At 41.3% G+C, this 14961-nt stretch overlaps 1 protein-coding gene across 1 annotated transcript in view; it reads right to left on the bottom strand.

Moving 5' to 3' along the window:
* Positions 1-3280: 3280 nt before the first annotated feature.
* LOC117772951 (roundabout homolog 2-like) overlaps positions 3281-14961 on the bottom strand; it is a 46042-nt gene continuing 34361 nt past the window's right edge. Inside the window, 16 exon segments of the mRNA XM_034604563.1 lie at positions 3281-3910; positions 4404-4525; positions 4843-5022; positions 5716-5832; positions 6033-6364; positions 7461-7599; positions 8302-8601; positions 8710-8846; positions 8942-8984; positions 9927-10145; positions 10911-11088; positions 12994-13112; positions 13497-13713; positions 13936-13962; positions 13964-14058; positions 14289-14455. Coding sequence (XP_034460454.1) covers positions 3899-3910; positions 4404-4525; positions 4843-5022; positions 5716-5832; positions 6033-6364; positions 7461-7599; positions 8302-8601; positions 8710-8846; positions 8942-8984; positions 9927-10145; positions 10911-11088; positions 12994-13112; positions 13497-13713; positions 13936-13962; positions 13964-14058; positions 14289-14455 — 2404 coding nt within the window. The 3' untranslated portion in view covers positions 3281-3898.

Here is a 14961-nt window from a genome sequence, read left to right as displayed (position 1 = left end):
AAGAGAGAATTGAACAGTTTGGATTTTCTCTCATATTAAAAGTAAAAATTAAAAATATAATTACATTAGCAATCCTTTGTACTGAACCTAGTATTTAAATTGAAGTTTTAAAGTTTTTTTAGTTTTTTCTATGTCTTTTTATTATTTTCTCTCTCCTATTTATCCCTGTGTTGTTTATAGTGTTTTATATCAGGTGTAACATCTTTACGCGTCCCTGCTCTTCGTTCCCCTCCCGTCTCTCCTGTAGCTCAGTGAGGTTCACCTGACCTGGGAATTAAGGTGCTTTAAAGCTGTGCCAGAATCAGATGGAGAGGCCTCCAGTGTGGGCACTGCTGTCATGCTGTGGGTTTTTGGCACAACCAAGAAACAGACCAACTGCAAGTCAGGTAGAGAAGACGATGATTTTAATAAACAAAGAGCAGGTCTGTGGTTCAGTTGGCAGGTGGCAGGGAGACTGAATAAAAGATCCAAAACTCCAAAAACACAGGAGAAGCAACCCAGCAAACCACAGGGAGCAAAAACTGGAACATCAGGAAGAACAACAACACGTGAAAAAAAACTAAAACAGGGATGTTAACAAATGAAAAAGCCTAAATAAAGATGGACAACACATTTCCACTTCCTCCTTCTATCCAGACATGAAGCCTAAATAAAGTTTATTGTTTCCTTTTAGATGAATTTGTCCCAGTAAATATTTATCACCAATTCATTTCTTATCTGTTCTCCCGTTGTTCTGATGTCATATTTCCCATTTTACATTTTTAGCTCTCCTGCTATAATCCTCTGAATTGGAGTCTACAACGTTCCTCTAGAAATAACTGGAAGTGCTTCAACTGAGCTCTCTCTCTCTCTCTCTCTTTTTTGCTTGTAATCAGCCCACAATGATATGGTTCTTTCCAGGAAACCTCTTGGGATATTGTTTGGAAATATATTGTAATTAACCGACCCGTAATATAAATCCTTGTCCATAATTTCATCTTTTTAAAAAATTGTTTAGCTGCTCAACCATCTTTCTGTATATCCCTTTGCCTCTGCACAAGAAGCTGTGCCCCCTGACGTGAGTGTACTCACTGTTCTAGAAGATTCCATGTTTCACATTCTTCATCATGTTATGCAGATTTCGAGGCCTCCCTCCACTCAGATCTGTGTTTTGCTTATTGTTACTCGACTCGGATGTTTGACTCTCGCTGTGCTGAATGAGGTTCGTGCAGAGTTTGACATCAGTAGACAGTCTTCACATTTATCTCCTGAAACCGGAGAGTTTCTCTCTGTTCTCCTTGAATCTGAGTTAATGATGTGTTTGAATTGGATGTTGACAGTGAGACTGGATGTTACGGTGAAGAAAAAGACACCTTATCCATATTTTCCACATTAATTATAGATTAGATTTAATTTTAACATTGTGACTGTGGAGGAAGAGGGTGACGGTGAATCACTGAGATGTCAGCTGACGGTGTTATGACCATGGAGATCATATGGAGATCAGAACCCGGGTCACATGTTCCCCAGCTCATCGGGAGCAATGGGATGCACCAGGGACCTCGCCCAGCTGGAGGCGATCAGCTGAGACTGGGAGGGTTTATAAGGAGGTTTGGTTTCCTCGTTCAGTTTGGTTGTTTGCTGTCAGAGGGTCGACACCTTCAGTTGTCTCTCTGAGTTTGTGTTGTTGGTTTTGCTTATCCTCAGAATTTGTCATGTGCCCATTTTCCTTTACACCCCCCCTTCTCTGTGACTCCCACTGTCTTTTGGTTTTTCTAAATTTGTTCTGTTGTTCTAACTTTTTTTTGATATGTGTAGTGGGTGATGGTTGGGAACAATATTCCCATCACTGGGATTATTTCCTATTCACTCTCCGCCAATAGATCACCTGAATCTTACACATTGGACCTTAAGTGTTTTGCTAGTTTCCCCGACAGCGGCCCCTGTGTACCAGGTTTAGTTTTTCTCGGGGAGGAAACGTAACAACAGCGAGAAAGAGGAGAGCAGATTTAAGGTTTGGCAGCAGCGGTTGAAGTGGCCTCAATAACAGACTGTGGCTGGTCGAACTGAGCCTTGTGAGAGCCTCTAATCCACCCTACAGGCCTAATGTTGTAGAAACCATCTCAATTACACGAGATTAACATTATCCTCCGAGCCAGGAGAGACCCAGTGGGTATTTGCCGACAGCAGCGGAGTCCAACTCACTTTCCACCATCATCCACCATCTTCCCAAACACTGTGGCCCTTCATCTAAATAACCCATCTGCACCGACGAGGTAGAGGAGGTGAAGGTGCATTAAGAGAGTCTGGAGAAGACGCTGAATCATGTTGAGTAGCTTGTATCAGAGAAGTTTGCTTACTGCGACAATGAAATGAAGTCTGAGTTCATGTAGACCTCAGGGATGCTGATAGAAAAATCTGAGCTCATGCTCTTTTTTTTTTTTCTCCAACTCTCAGTCTTGTCCTGGTCTGAATTATGCAACACACTTACACCCACTTTCTCGTCGCAGCTGTTCTTCACTTCGTTGCTCTCACCACGAATTTGTGCAAACATTATTTCAAGGTATGTTTAAGATGAGTCATTGTTTTTCAAAATAAGTTCTGAGACAAATGACTTTTAAAAGGTTATTTACATATTGCAAATTAAGTATTCCTGCTACCAGAGGGGAGACATTTTATTTGTATTAGCATGTTAACATTTGATATTTAGCACCAAGTACAGCTGAGGGATTTGGCTTTAGCCTAATTCATCTTCACTCTTGTATTTTGTGTTATATTGCCTGGTTTTATTTTGAAATTTAACTGAGATATGTTCTTTATAATCTTTATAACATTGGTGCAGAAAACATTGAGCCCTATTTTACAATATAATTTACTGTTTTGCTTTAAGAACTTCGATAACTCTGCTGATGTTATTTAGTTTTCATCATAGACTTTCCTCTAATCCTACAATCGAGTATTAGGGTCACAATTGATTTTGAGAATTAGGTCATAATTTAACAAGAATACAATTCGTAATTTTAGGTTATGTATCATTTAAGAGAATATGAGAAGACCCACCTGCTGCCAGTGTTAAAATGAAAAACAAGGACCATCTTGTTTAGTTAAACTTTAGTATAGATTTCTTATATGATGATATATGATGGCAGGAGATGAAATGTCATTAGAATAATTGATTAAGATATTAAATGTCTGTACTAAATGGTTTGTCAACGAATCATTTCTGGGATATTTCAGTTCTGACTCGGCCATGTCTGAGAAGGCTTTACCTGCCCCGTCATATTCACACATGAACTGAAGCGATTTAGTAACAAATCTTTTATTGGTCAGTTTAAAAAGCTTGACAACACACTGGTGATCTACAGGGAAACCACGGCACAGTCACACAGAGATGACAGATTAACAACAGTAACACACACAAACACTACGCACATGCACTGACACGCACACTCAAACACACCCACACCAACATGATGAGTTATTAACGAATCCTCTGCCTCGTATCTTTTCCAGTCTTTAACCGAACACACACACACACACCATCATGGTTTTAATGGTCAGGAGTAAACAGAAGATACATTCAATAATCTGCTGTACAATAATGTCAAAGTTACAGTTACTTCCCATTGCCTAAAAATACAATACTTTCCCCCCCAGATTTATTTTAGTAATATATCTCATCACGTTTTTTAAAAATTGCAAAGATGTCTATATACAAGGAGAAGGGGTGAAGAGAATCACAAAAAATAAAGATCCAATCATTCAAATAATAAAAAAAGAATACAAATTGTTGGTGAAAAGGCGATGACGAGCCTTGACGCTTTCCCTTTTGTCTTCATCTTTTCGTTAGATACCATGGCAACAGATTGATGGTTTGCAAAGACAGGAAATCAGAGAGGAAAACGAGATTCGCTTCTGTTCACATGAGGTTCTGGAAAGAAAAAAACATGAGATAAAGAGACAATAACAACAGCGTCATTGAAACACAGAAGAGACAAGCATCAGATATATTTGGAGCAATGAGGAAATTAACCCTTTCCTAAATTAATACATATAGCAAATGTTTTTCATCAAGGGTCCCACATTGGTTGTCATTTAGGGGTTGGACTGGTTGACTTATTATCAGGTGATCTCGTGTCCTTTCAAAATCACAAACCCTACACACAAATTTCTGTTGTCATTTCAAAAATATACCAGTAGTGACAAATATTACCTCAAAAAAAGATCACTGCGTTAGTCACTATGTTATTTAACTATTTTCTGGCTCTGGTCCAAAAGAAATTGGACGGGTTCTGTCGTTCACTGGAAGTCGACAAGCAGCCGAAACTGCCCTCAGTTTATTATTGAACTATTTGTGACCCATCAACAAAGTGTCTGGTCCTACTGCTTGTCTTGTCTGGACTGTTTGTCTTGTCTGGACATACCTCATCTCTCCTACAGGCGGCAGCGGAGGGTTGCGGCAACACTCCTCCGCCGAGGGACCCGTAGCCCGACATCTGGACCTTGGGCAGGAAGCTGGACTGTCCATATGGGATTAAATTTTCATCTGCAGATGACAAACAAATCATTCGAAGTTACAGCTGTATTTATATAGGTTAAATCCTAAGTGATAGAGCAGGCTGGAAATAGACCCCCTGCTAGTAAAAGCAGAGCTACTGCTGTGGGATAATTCGAGTTCGCACACTGGCGGCAGTTGGTTCTTTCTAAGCTCAAGGGGATTAATGTGAAGCACAACAATAATATTAATACACGTCTTTTTTAGATCAAGCTGCTGAAGCAAGATGGTGCGTGATGTTCAGAGATGAATTGTTCTTTGTTCTGTTTTAGGCTGTGGACAGTTGTTGAACTTCACGTCGCACTTACCCTGCGATAAACAATGTGTCGGTCCTCTCCTCTGCGGTGGGAACTGTTCTCCCCTCCTCTGAAGCGTAGGCGAGTCGCTGGCAACTTTTCTTTCCGTGTCTGTTCGTCCGCGGCTCAAAACCTCCGCCAAGAGCTGCAGGGAGTCATCTGTAGGGGGCGGGGCCGGGGGAGGGGGGAGTTCTGCATATGATTGATTATTGGTGATTAACAATTCACTGAGAGAAAAACTACACTTTAAAATAAAAGTTTTCATGCTTATTCGCTTTCCAGCTGTGAGTTAGATGAGAAAAACAATACCAGTCTCCAGCCTGTGCATTGGATATGAAGCTAGAGCAAGCAGCTGGTTAGCCTAGCTTTACATTAGCACTAGAAACAATGGACTGCAATGGACAATGCATTTCCACTCATGAAGCCAAAATATCCAGCATTCGAATACTGCGATCTTGTGCATTTGGAGCCAGAGTCTGCACACTAGCGATCAGGGGATGAAACTGTGGTAGCCTGCCAATACACGCGCTCGATGTTTAACAATGTTTTTGTAGCAACAAATTAAAACCAAACTCTACATAAAATGACAGAAACCATCTTTGACTTTTTAGTTTGGTCCATGTCCCATCCACTAACATAGAGGAGGAGGCCGCAGGCGTCAACTAGGGGGCGATTGAGACACTTTGGCTTCAGAGCCGTCATGTCGTCCATCTTTATATACAGACTATACTTGACAGAAGGGGAGAACAGTAAGCCTGACTCAGTCCAAAGTGAACATAGACAAAACCAAAATGGTGGACGACTGCACTGAGCTGCCTTCTTATAATACTACTCTTTTCTTTACCCTAAAAACAAGTTAGATGAGTTACAAACACTGTGTCAAACCTGTGTGGCCGTGTAGCTCTCGCTTCAGTTGTCCTTCCTTGGGCGTTTTCTTCTTACTCCTGGATCTGTGCGTCTGGGCTCCGGGACTCGACTCGGCAGCTGCAGCAGGAGATGGTCCTGACAAGAAAGCACACTGATGTCATCCTCGGGGAAACGAGGAACACTGAGCTGCACTTTATAATAAATGCGACATGATTTTCCTGTACAAATACTTTCTGTTAGGTAACATCTTAAACTAAATTATACATGACACTACGTGCTTGTCTTAGGGAAGTCGTTTCCAAAGATGTGAGGATTAAAACTGTTTTCACAATTACCTTTGCTGTAGCTTTCCCCCTTGAAATTGTCTGCCCATTGGTGGGTGTGGTACATCTCGCTGACGTCCCGGGCCTTGGTGTTGGTAAATAGATCTGGGTTGGACTGGGACACCTGGGAGCCCAAGTGTTGGCGGGTCAAGAGGTCGAAGCTGTGCAGCCGCGGACTGTCCCCGGGCTTGTGTGTGTCTCGCTGAGGAAAAGCCATCAATGTCGCTGCGTAAGACAGATCGTCTGTTTTTGAAGGCAGGCTGGAGATTTCCTCCCTGGAAGCGTCCATCAGGTAAGTTCTGGCAGGCAACGGCGGACACCAGTCGTCGTCGTCCTCCTCAGAGCTGAAGGATTGACAGTGAATGACAAAGCATGAGCGCGTGTCTCTGAGGAGAAACACTGAACGCAGTAAACCTGCAACCTATAACATTTGCAATACCCCAACTGGGTTAAAATCATTACACCAGAGATCATTCAAAGTGAAGTCTGCAGCCATGGTAACAGCTCTGTGAGGCTGTATTTCAGCAGTGTGCTTGGAGCTTACATCGCTAACTGCTAACATCAACATGCTAACACAATCCTACACAAGACGTGCTATCGCTAATTTGCGATAAACACAAAAGTACAGCTAAATCAAAATGTCAGGCTTTTTTGCAGGTATTTGATCACATCACAAAGTATCCGACAAATTTACATTTTGACCTGATGATGGTTTTGTATGAGAAGTTAAAGATTTCTCCTAAGAAATTATAAATCAGTTTGAGGGGAACGTGAATGTGCATGAGAAGAAATAATGCCATGGATACTCATCCAATTAACCCACAAAGGTCAGAAGATCACAATCAATAGTGAATCCTCAAGGGAATTCGAACATCAGAACAAAATACAACATTTCATGGTGGACAGATGAATCCCACTGCCATCCATATTATTTAATAGAAAAAATAACCTATGAAAAGAGGAAACCAGTGCGGAGTTACAGAGAAGGAGAACCATCTCTGTTCGTCACTCCAGTGGTGTCGGGTCTAATCTAATGACGGACGTGTCATTAAAACGGGAAAGTACTAATTCAGACTGTCAGATCGTGGCTAATGTCATTACAAAAGACACGGCACATTCAGAACAGCCCCCCCAAACCCAACCGGTTATGTACACAATCCAATCTGTCATAACCAGTTAGAGGAGACGCTTCCCTCCATAGTCCCCGAGCGCAGTCGGCTCACTGCCTGCAGACACAATGTTGTTAATTTGAAAACTCACCAGACTCCAAACTTCACTCGAGTTTTGTTTGACAGCTGTGGCGGAGTTACAGGGCAGGTTTGATCTCCATCTTCCTTAACTCTCTCTGTCACGTAGGTGAAGTCAGAGGCCTTGGTGCTAATAATAACCTGACTGAGTGAATATTAGCCCGAACAAAAAGCACTTCACGTGGAACCTCACCTGTGGTGCCCGTCTCCTTTGTGTGTCTTTGTGCGACCCTTGTCTTTGTTGGGAGGAAGAGGAAGCGACAAAACATCCACCCAGGTGAGAGGAGCTGACTTGGATGAGGATCCAGTCGACTTCTGCTTTGCCAGTTTGTCTACGAGGACAAAGAAGAGTGGGTCCGTTTACAAGTGTCATCACTTTGTCTTTAGTGTCTCCATCATGAGATTGAAACCACCGGCTTTTAAATGATGAACGAGCTCAATTTAAAGGTACTGCATGCATGTTCTCTGCTGACGAATGTGGTTTCTTAACGGGAGTGGGTGCTGTACTTTATTTTTGGTCTAAACCTCAAGAGGAGGCATGGTTAGAAGCTCGAGCAAGTGGAATAATGTGTCAGTTCATTGTAAGAACTAATTGTAAGAAGTCTGTTGAAGTAAATTTAGAATGTGCAAGTAAAGTTCCCATCATTAACATTAAAAATGGACATTCTTAAAAGAATCCATTCTTTCCACAGTCAATGAAATGAAGCCAAAATATCCCAGATATCTGAGCCTTGACCAATCACAAATCACTTCTAGCTGTCATTCATGACATCACACCGTGTTTTAAAGCATCAAATAGCTTCTTAAAACCAAACTTCCTGGAAAAATGAACACCCTACCTAACAGAGCATAAACCATCTTTGGGGAAAATGTATTTTACGTGTACGATTTTTTTTGAATCCCTATCCAGATGATGGGGATTCAGTACTTTGGGGAGCTGTCATGTCATCCATCTCTATTTAGTCTGTGGTTTATATATGCATCTTCCCTGATTTATGAAATTAAAATGTATCGTAGAGGCAGAACACACTTACCGTTGCTTTTCTTGGTGTACTGGAGCTTGGCATACTCAGACCCAGACTCTCCAGACTGGATGGTCCACTGGTCCAGGTCCTGCCCCAGACCCAGACCCAGACCCACGAGTCCACTGTTTGACAGCCCTGTGTTGCTGCTGTATGGGTCTGGCCCCTGGTTGTAGGTTGTGCTGGAGTAGGTGTCATAATAGGCCAGCAGGTCGTCCTCAGCAGCTGTGTTGATGGTGCTGTAGATGGGACTGTCGTTGGACGCCGTGCTGAGTTTCTCTGACTGGTTCGGATAGTTTGCGATACCAACTGCTGAACAGCAAAGGACTGTGTTACATTAGTTATGGTCATCTATTAAGTATTCTAAAATCCAAACGTATTCTATTCTAAATCCCAAAACGCAGCCAGGGGAGTTCTTACTGTTATAATATCTATCTGAGTCCAGTTTGCCAGAGCAGCAGTTCACTGAGTCCTTGCTGTTGTGAGTGAGGTTCGGAGTCGGCCAAGAGTCTGACAGCCACGGGTAGTTACCCATGTTTGATCCCAGCAAGCCAGGCCTGGAAAGAGAGATGAGATGTATCTATATTTTCTTTTTTACATAAACCACACAGTCGTAAATTTTGTTTCTATCAAATCGTGATCTTCAGTTTACCCTCCGTTTATGATTCCAGAACCATCACTGTGAGCAAAGCCAACTGGAAAGAAGTGAAAATAATTTAGTCATAAATCGTGTCTTACAGCAGGAAATAAGAAAATGTTTTTCTCTACGCTGTTTTAAAAGGATTCTCGGGAAGACAAATAAATCTTGTATCGAATAACGCTCCTTTCCAAATTAACAGGTTATCCCACAGAAGAGTGCAGATTGTAATCAATATTACACAACGTGCCTGCAATAAATAAAAATGCAGATGATTAAACAGAGACGTTTCTGTGCTTCTACTACTGTATCTCGAGATCAATAACATTTATATTATGGTGATAGTAAAATCTATACTACAATGTGAAATAATACAGTCATAAGTATGGTATCAAATATATGAAATATTTATGGGAGAATCTACTTTCACGTGTGTTTCTTAAGGCCTTGGACTGCACATCTAGTATTTCTGAACATGAATAATTCGTCTCTTAAAGTCAGAAAACAGTTGCTGTGTTTATGTGCCAGAGCACATATTTTAGAATAAACAGTATATAGTGTTTACTGGTTACATATGCTTCAGTGTGATATCAGTGTTTTCCTTCCTTCCTGCCATGGAAACTGGCCTATGGGGATAAATTCATTTTAATTAACCGAATATGTGATGAAAGTGCCGCCTCTGCTTTGCAAAATACTAAATTTATAAAACATTCATCACTGCAGGAGAAATCCCCAGTGGTCTATTACGAAGTTTGTCTCTGTCACTAGTTGAAAATAAAATCTGATGGCTCACTCTACAACAGCTGAAGATTAACTTCTCTCTTTAAAGATGTGAAGGTCGCTGAAAATCCTTCTGGGTCATATCATTTTAATCTTTACTACTTCTTTGTACAGATCATTCTTTAAGGAGCAGTCCTGATATGACAGAGCTGATAATCTCAAAAAGAAACAAAAGAAATTCAACTTTCCATTCAAAGTAAAAGCTTCCCCCCCCACTCACCTGCTGGTGTGTATGCGAAGGATGTGGTGTAGTGTCCCAGCTGCTTCCTCCTGCGGTGGCGACAGTACAGCCAACCACTGAAGCCCGTCAGCGCCAACCACGCAGCCACGCCCAGTCCTGCGATGAAGGCCGGCTGGCGCACTACGCTTGTGATCTGCTCTGATATGGTGAGACTGCCATCTTTCTTCACAGGCGTTGAAGTCTTGTCCAGTGGGACAGCTGGAAGAAAGATGGACAAGTCAGTGCAGCCAAATGATACAAAGAGACAAAGCATCTAGGTGTTTCTATGCCATCCCATATCTTTTAGATGGAGTTAGATGAGATAAGAATTAAAGGGAGTATTTGAAATTTTGAAAAAATGTATGCAACTCTATGTACCTTAATGCAGCTATGTGTTCATTATATAATAAACATGACTGTACATTTAGTCTTTTACCTGGAGCTCTGCGTTAGTGCTCTGTCTGAACAAGAAGTCATACATCAGCTGGGAGTCGTGTCAACACAAACCAGTGGATAACCCCCCTTAGAACCACAAATTATAGTTTTATACTTTGGTTTCTGTGCGGACAACAAATAATAGCTTTAGAGCATTAGAGGTGGCTTATTTTGTTTCCTTTAGACAGAGCCAGGCTAACTGTCCCCCCTTTGTCTCCAGGCTTTATCCTAAGCTAAGCAAATTGGTGGCTAGATTTAGCTAGACATGGGAGTGGTACCAAGCTCCCATGTAGCTCTTGCAAAAAAGAAAAAAGCCTATTTCCCAAAATGTAATAATATGCCTTAAAGATAAGGGCAGAGATATAGAGGCTGATGAATCCAAATGCTATTTATTATCCCATCTGAATCCTCGGTTAACACATCTCCACACTCACAAACATTATGCTGACGACACCTCGGTTGTAAACCCGTTCACGCAGCACATTCACACACAGGTACTGTCCGTGAGAGCACATCTGTGTAGCAGCTGTAACAGTTTCAGTGACTCACTGAGAAGCAGGCTGACAGGCGGGCTTTGAGCGCCCACACCCGGGCTGGTGACAGCAGCCACCGTGACCGAGTAGCGGACGTTGGGCAGCAGGCCCGTCAGCAGGATGGACAGAACCGCTCCGTCCACTGTGCGGTTGATCTGGTTCTCCTCATCCACGCCCCTGCCCAGACACCAGACCTAATGGAGAGCAGATATAAAGGGTTTTAATGACAGGTAAAGACATTATCCTGCACACCCTGGGATAAGATGTGGTCTGTTCTTATAGACTGGGTGCTTTTCATTTTTTTGACGTTGAAGCTTCGTCTGGTAGAACACGTCTGGAGCAAACATACAGCAGAGATGAAAGAGAAAGGGATGTCAATGCAGTGACAGCTTAGAGCCAGATTTAAAATCCTGATGTTGCAAATATACAGTTTCGTGCCTTTAGGCATCGCAGCTTCTCACAGTGTTTCTCCCATGAATGTTCATGCATGTTGGATTTATGTTCAAAAACTCTGCATTGGAACAAACGTTCAGATTTCTAAAGTATATTGTAAATGATTTTGTATCGTTTTACTCACATCAAAGCAATCCCACGTAATTAATATTCATATGATGTCAGAGATAAAAAATAATATGTTTACAGAGCTGAAAGTCTTGTTTTTAAAGTTGAAAAGATTCAGCTCATTTGTTTGTTTTCTTGATAAATAAATTAAAAGATCTGTTTCGTGCTGTCAATTATTGAGTGGATCATGCAGCGCAACAGAAGATATATATATATATATATATATATATATATATATTTGTATATGTACTACATTGTAACAGTAGGGGTCACTCAGTAATGCCATTTACACATAAGTAACTATTAAAAGTATATTCGTACATTCATTATTTCAACGTAATGGTTATACCAGGATAAAGCTATAGCAGCAAATGTGTCAGAGAATATTACAGTCTAATTTTAAATGTACAACATTAACAGCTAAATAATTGTAAAGTATTAAAGTCCTCATGCAGAATGTTTGCAGTACATATTTCAAGGTGGAGCTAACTTTAACTTCTCTGTATATTTGATGAGTCAATCAACAAAAATGAATCCGTCAAATTTTATAAAATGACTACATGTTTTGTTTTGGAATTTTGTATCAACAAGGCGGTCATCAAGACTAGAAAAGTGCTATATAAATACAAACCATTTATAGTAACTATAGTTGTGAATATAAGGGTGCATGTAAAAAGTAGAACATTTCACTTTAAAATACAGTGTATGGGAGAAGAAGAAAAGAGTAGCATTAAGTGAACATCTCAGTTGTTCAGTTCAGTTCCTGAGTACATATTAGTTTATTTTCAGCAGTGGTACAAGTGACAGTGAGTAAACTTTGTAAATTAATCTTTTGTGAAGTTTTTTATTTGATCAAAAACAGAGAGCTGCATTTATCCGGTAATACCTGTAATACTTACATTTTTCACATGTAAGCCTCTAAAGGCTTTCACAAAATACTGTGTGCAGTTCTCAGCAAATTGAATGTTTAAGTGGATTAAGTGTGATCCTCGCCTTCGGCTGACAAGCCGCCACATACAAGAGAATCTGGATTTTCGTGATCAGACTTGTGCCGTTTTTTCTTGTAACTTTCAACATGCAGACACAGATGGGAAGAATAAATCAAAACAATAGAACTGCATGTTCCATTTCACTGTGTTTTCTTCTTCCCATAGCAGCCTGATGATTAGTAATCAGTGTTGTGCTTATGCTAAGAGACAGATAATCAGAGCCGAGAGTTTTTTTCACAGATGACGGGGACAGTCAGTGTTCAGTTATATTCAGTCTCTTTTGTACACATGCACATGCACTGGCAGCAGATAATGAGTAATGAGTAATTATGAACTGTTAATAAAAAACATTGTTTATCAAGTAGCAAAACAACTTATTTGAGCAGCGCTGAGTAACGACTGTGTCGAAATACAAAGATTGTGGATTAAATAGACGATGTTTTTTCAGCTGCATCACTGGTTTTAAAGGAAGTAATAAACACCAGATAAGAAAGCAGACAGCCTGGTGTAGTCTCAGGTGTAGTTATGCTCCGATAGCTATAATCTCACCTTGTACTCCCGAATGATGCCACTCTGAATATTATGAGGCGGAGGCTCCCAGGATACACTGATACTGGAGCTGTTGGTGAGCTGCACCACTGATACACCCTGTGGAGGAGCACTTACCACTGCAGACAGACAAAGAACAGGTTGATTTGTATTATCATTATCAGTAGATTTCAGTGTTAGGATAATTCTTTACAGGTTCGTCATTTCCAAATCGTTTTTTTTCAGGATGAATTATGGGATTTGGTACTTAATTCAGAGAAATTTATAAAAGTCAAATGTATTCCTTAATGAATATTCATTTATTTCACTATTATTAGAAAGGAAGATATTTGGAGATTATGGACCCACAAATTTAGGTGTTACCCACTTTTTTGTCTGTTTAGATTTAATTTCATTAAATTACAACAGAACATGAAAAACCATGAAATGTTAGGTTGAGTTCTTAATTCCCAAAGGATAATAGTTGTGAGCTATTGGTAAAGTAACTAAATAATATTTCTTACCCTCCTCGGGTGTACGCAGCAGAACCATGAGGCTGTCATGACCCTGCAGCTCATTGAAGTAAGGGCGGATCTTGACCTCATACTCGGAGCTGCTCTGTAGATCCACTAAGATGGCACTGTTGTCAGAGGTGGCCTCCACATCCTGGACCAACCAGGAGTTGCCGATAGTCCGGTAAAATATTCGGTAACCCTGAACGTACCGAGACTGGCGGGCGACCTGATAAATGTTGGCAAGACACAAAGAACATACACATTTCACATTCACGTCAGTAATCAAAGTCGGGGAACTCGCCGTACTTTGCACCTCAAGTTAATCTGTTTGCGTCAAGTCACGTTTGGAGGAGTTTTTGAAGTTAATGTTTGGAGATTAGCGTGTCCTCCTCACACTGCGGGTCAACTTTGAAAAGTATACTCTTCTACAGCCAAGTATTCAACTCACAGTCCAATGAATCCTGGTGCTGGCAGGAAGAGAGAACCACAGGCTTCTGCAGGTAGACAGACACCTCTCCTAAATCTCTCTGCACCTGTCTGTGGTCCACACCCTGTTCTGTGGGACTCCCGTCTGAAACAACAAAGAAATCCACTGTGCAGTCAAGGCTGATACAGCTGAATTTAAGCTCATTGGGAAAACAAACTAAAGAAGCTTTCTGATGAAGTGGCCAGGGTAGAGGAGTGTCACAAAACGTTTTTAGACTACACAGGGAAAGCAGTAAGTGTTATTTCCTTCTTATAAAGACTCCACTGTCTGATTTATATTATAAAACAAAATCATTTTCTGCCCCTGTAACTCACCCTGCGTCCTGACAGGCTCAGAGATCGGGCTGGGGTCACTGAGGCCATAGGAGTTGACAGCTCGGACGATGAAGAGATAAACTGTGTTGGGGAAGAGTCCGACCACCGTGTGCCTCTCCTGCCTCACGTGGTCCGCCACCGTTTGCCAGGTGCTGCCCACTGATTGGCTGCAGAGGAAAAAAGGGACATTTTACCCAAGGACACATGAAAATATGTCGTTACTTCCACCGAGGAGGTTATGTTTTCACTCATTGGTTGGTTGGTTCATCTAATTATCAGCAGGAAAGTGAACCAAAAATATCAGTCAACTCCTTCATTCAAGATTACAAAACAAAACCCTGTCTCTTAGCAGTCACGATTAAACGAATGAATAAATATACGCCACTCGTTAGTTGTGCATCTACAAACGCCTGGCCCGTCCTAGTTTGTGGACATAAACAATGACACATTTTTATTCCCTCTTTTTACTGCAGCAGACATTAAAACGACTGCTTCCGAACGAGTCCAGCGAGGATACTACCGCCTGATGCCGAGCAGGAGCGAGGGCCATCAAACACCGAGAGCACGACTGAACATTTTGCTAAACTCCGTGAAGGAGAAAATGAAGAGGTAATTACAGCATTTTTCTATCATCAATGTTTTCTCCCTCTCACACACTCCCTCCCCAAGTGTT

Source organism: Hippoglossus hippoglossus, chromosome 13 (assembly GCF_009819705.1).
Source record: "Hippoglossus hippoglossus isolate fHipHip1 chromosome 13, fHipHip1.pri, whole genome shotgun sequence".
NCBI lineage: Eukaryota > Metazoa > Chordata > Actinopteri > Pleuronectiformes > Pleuronectidae > Hippoglossus > Hippoglossus hippoglossus.
Note: the sequence above shows the minus strand (reverse complement) of the source record. Positions and strands in the feature narration are given on the sequence as shown.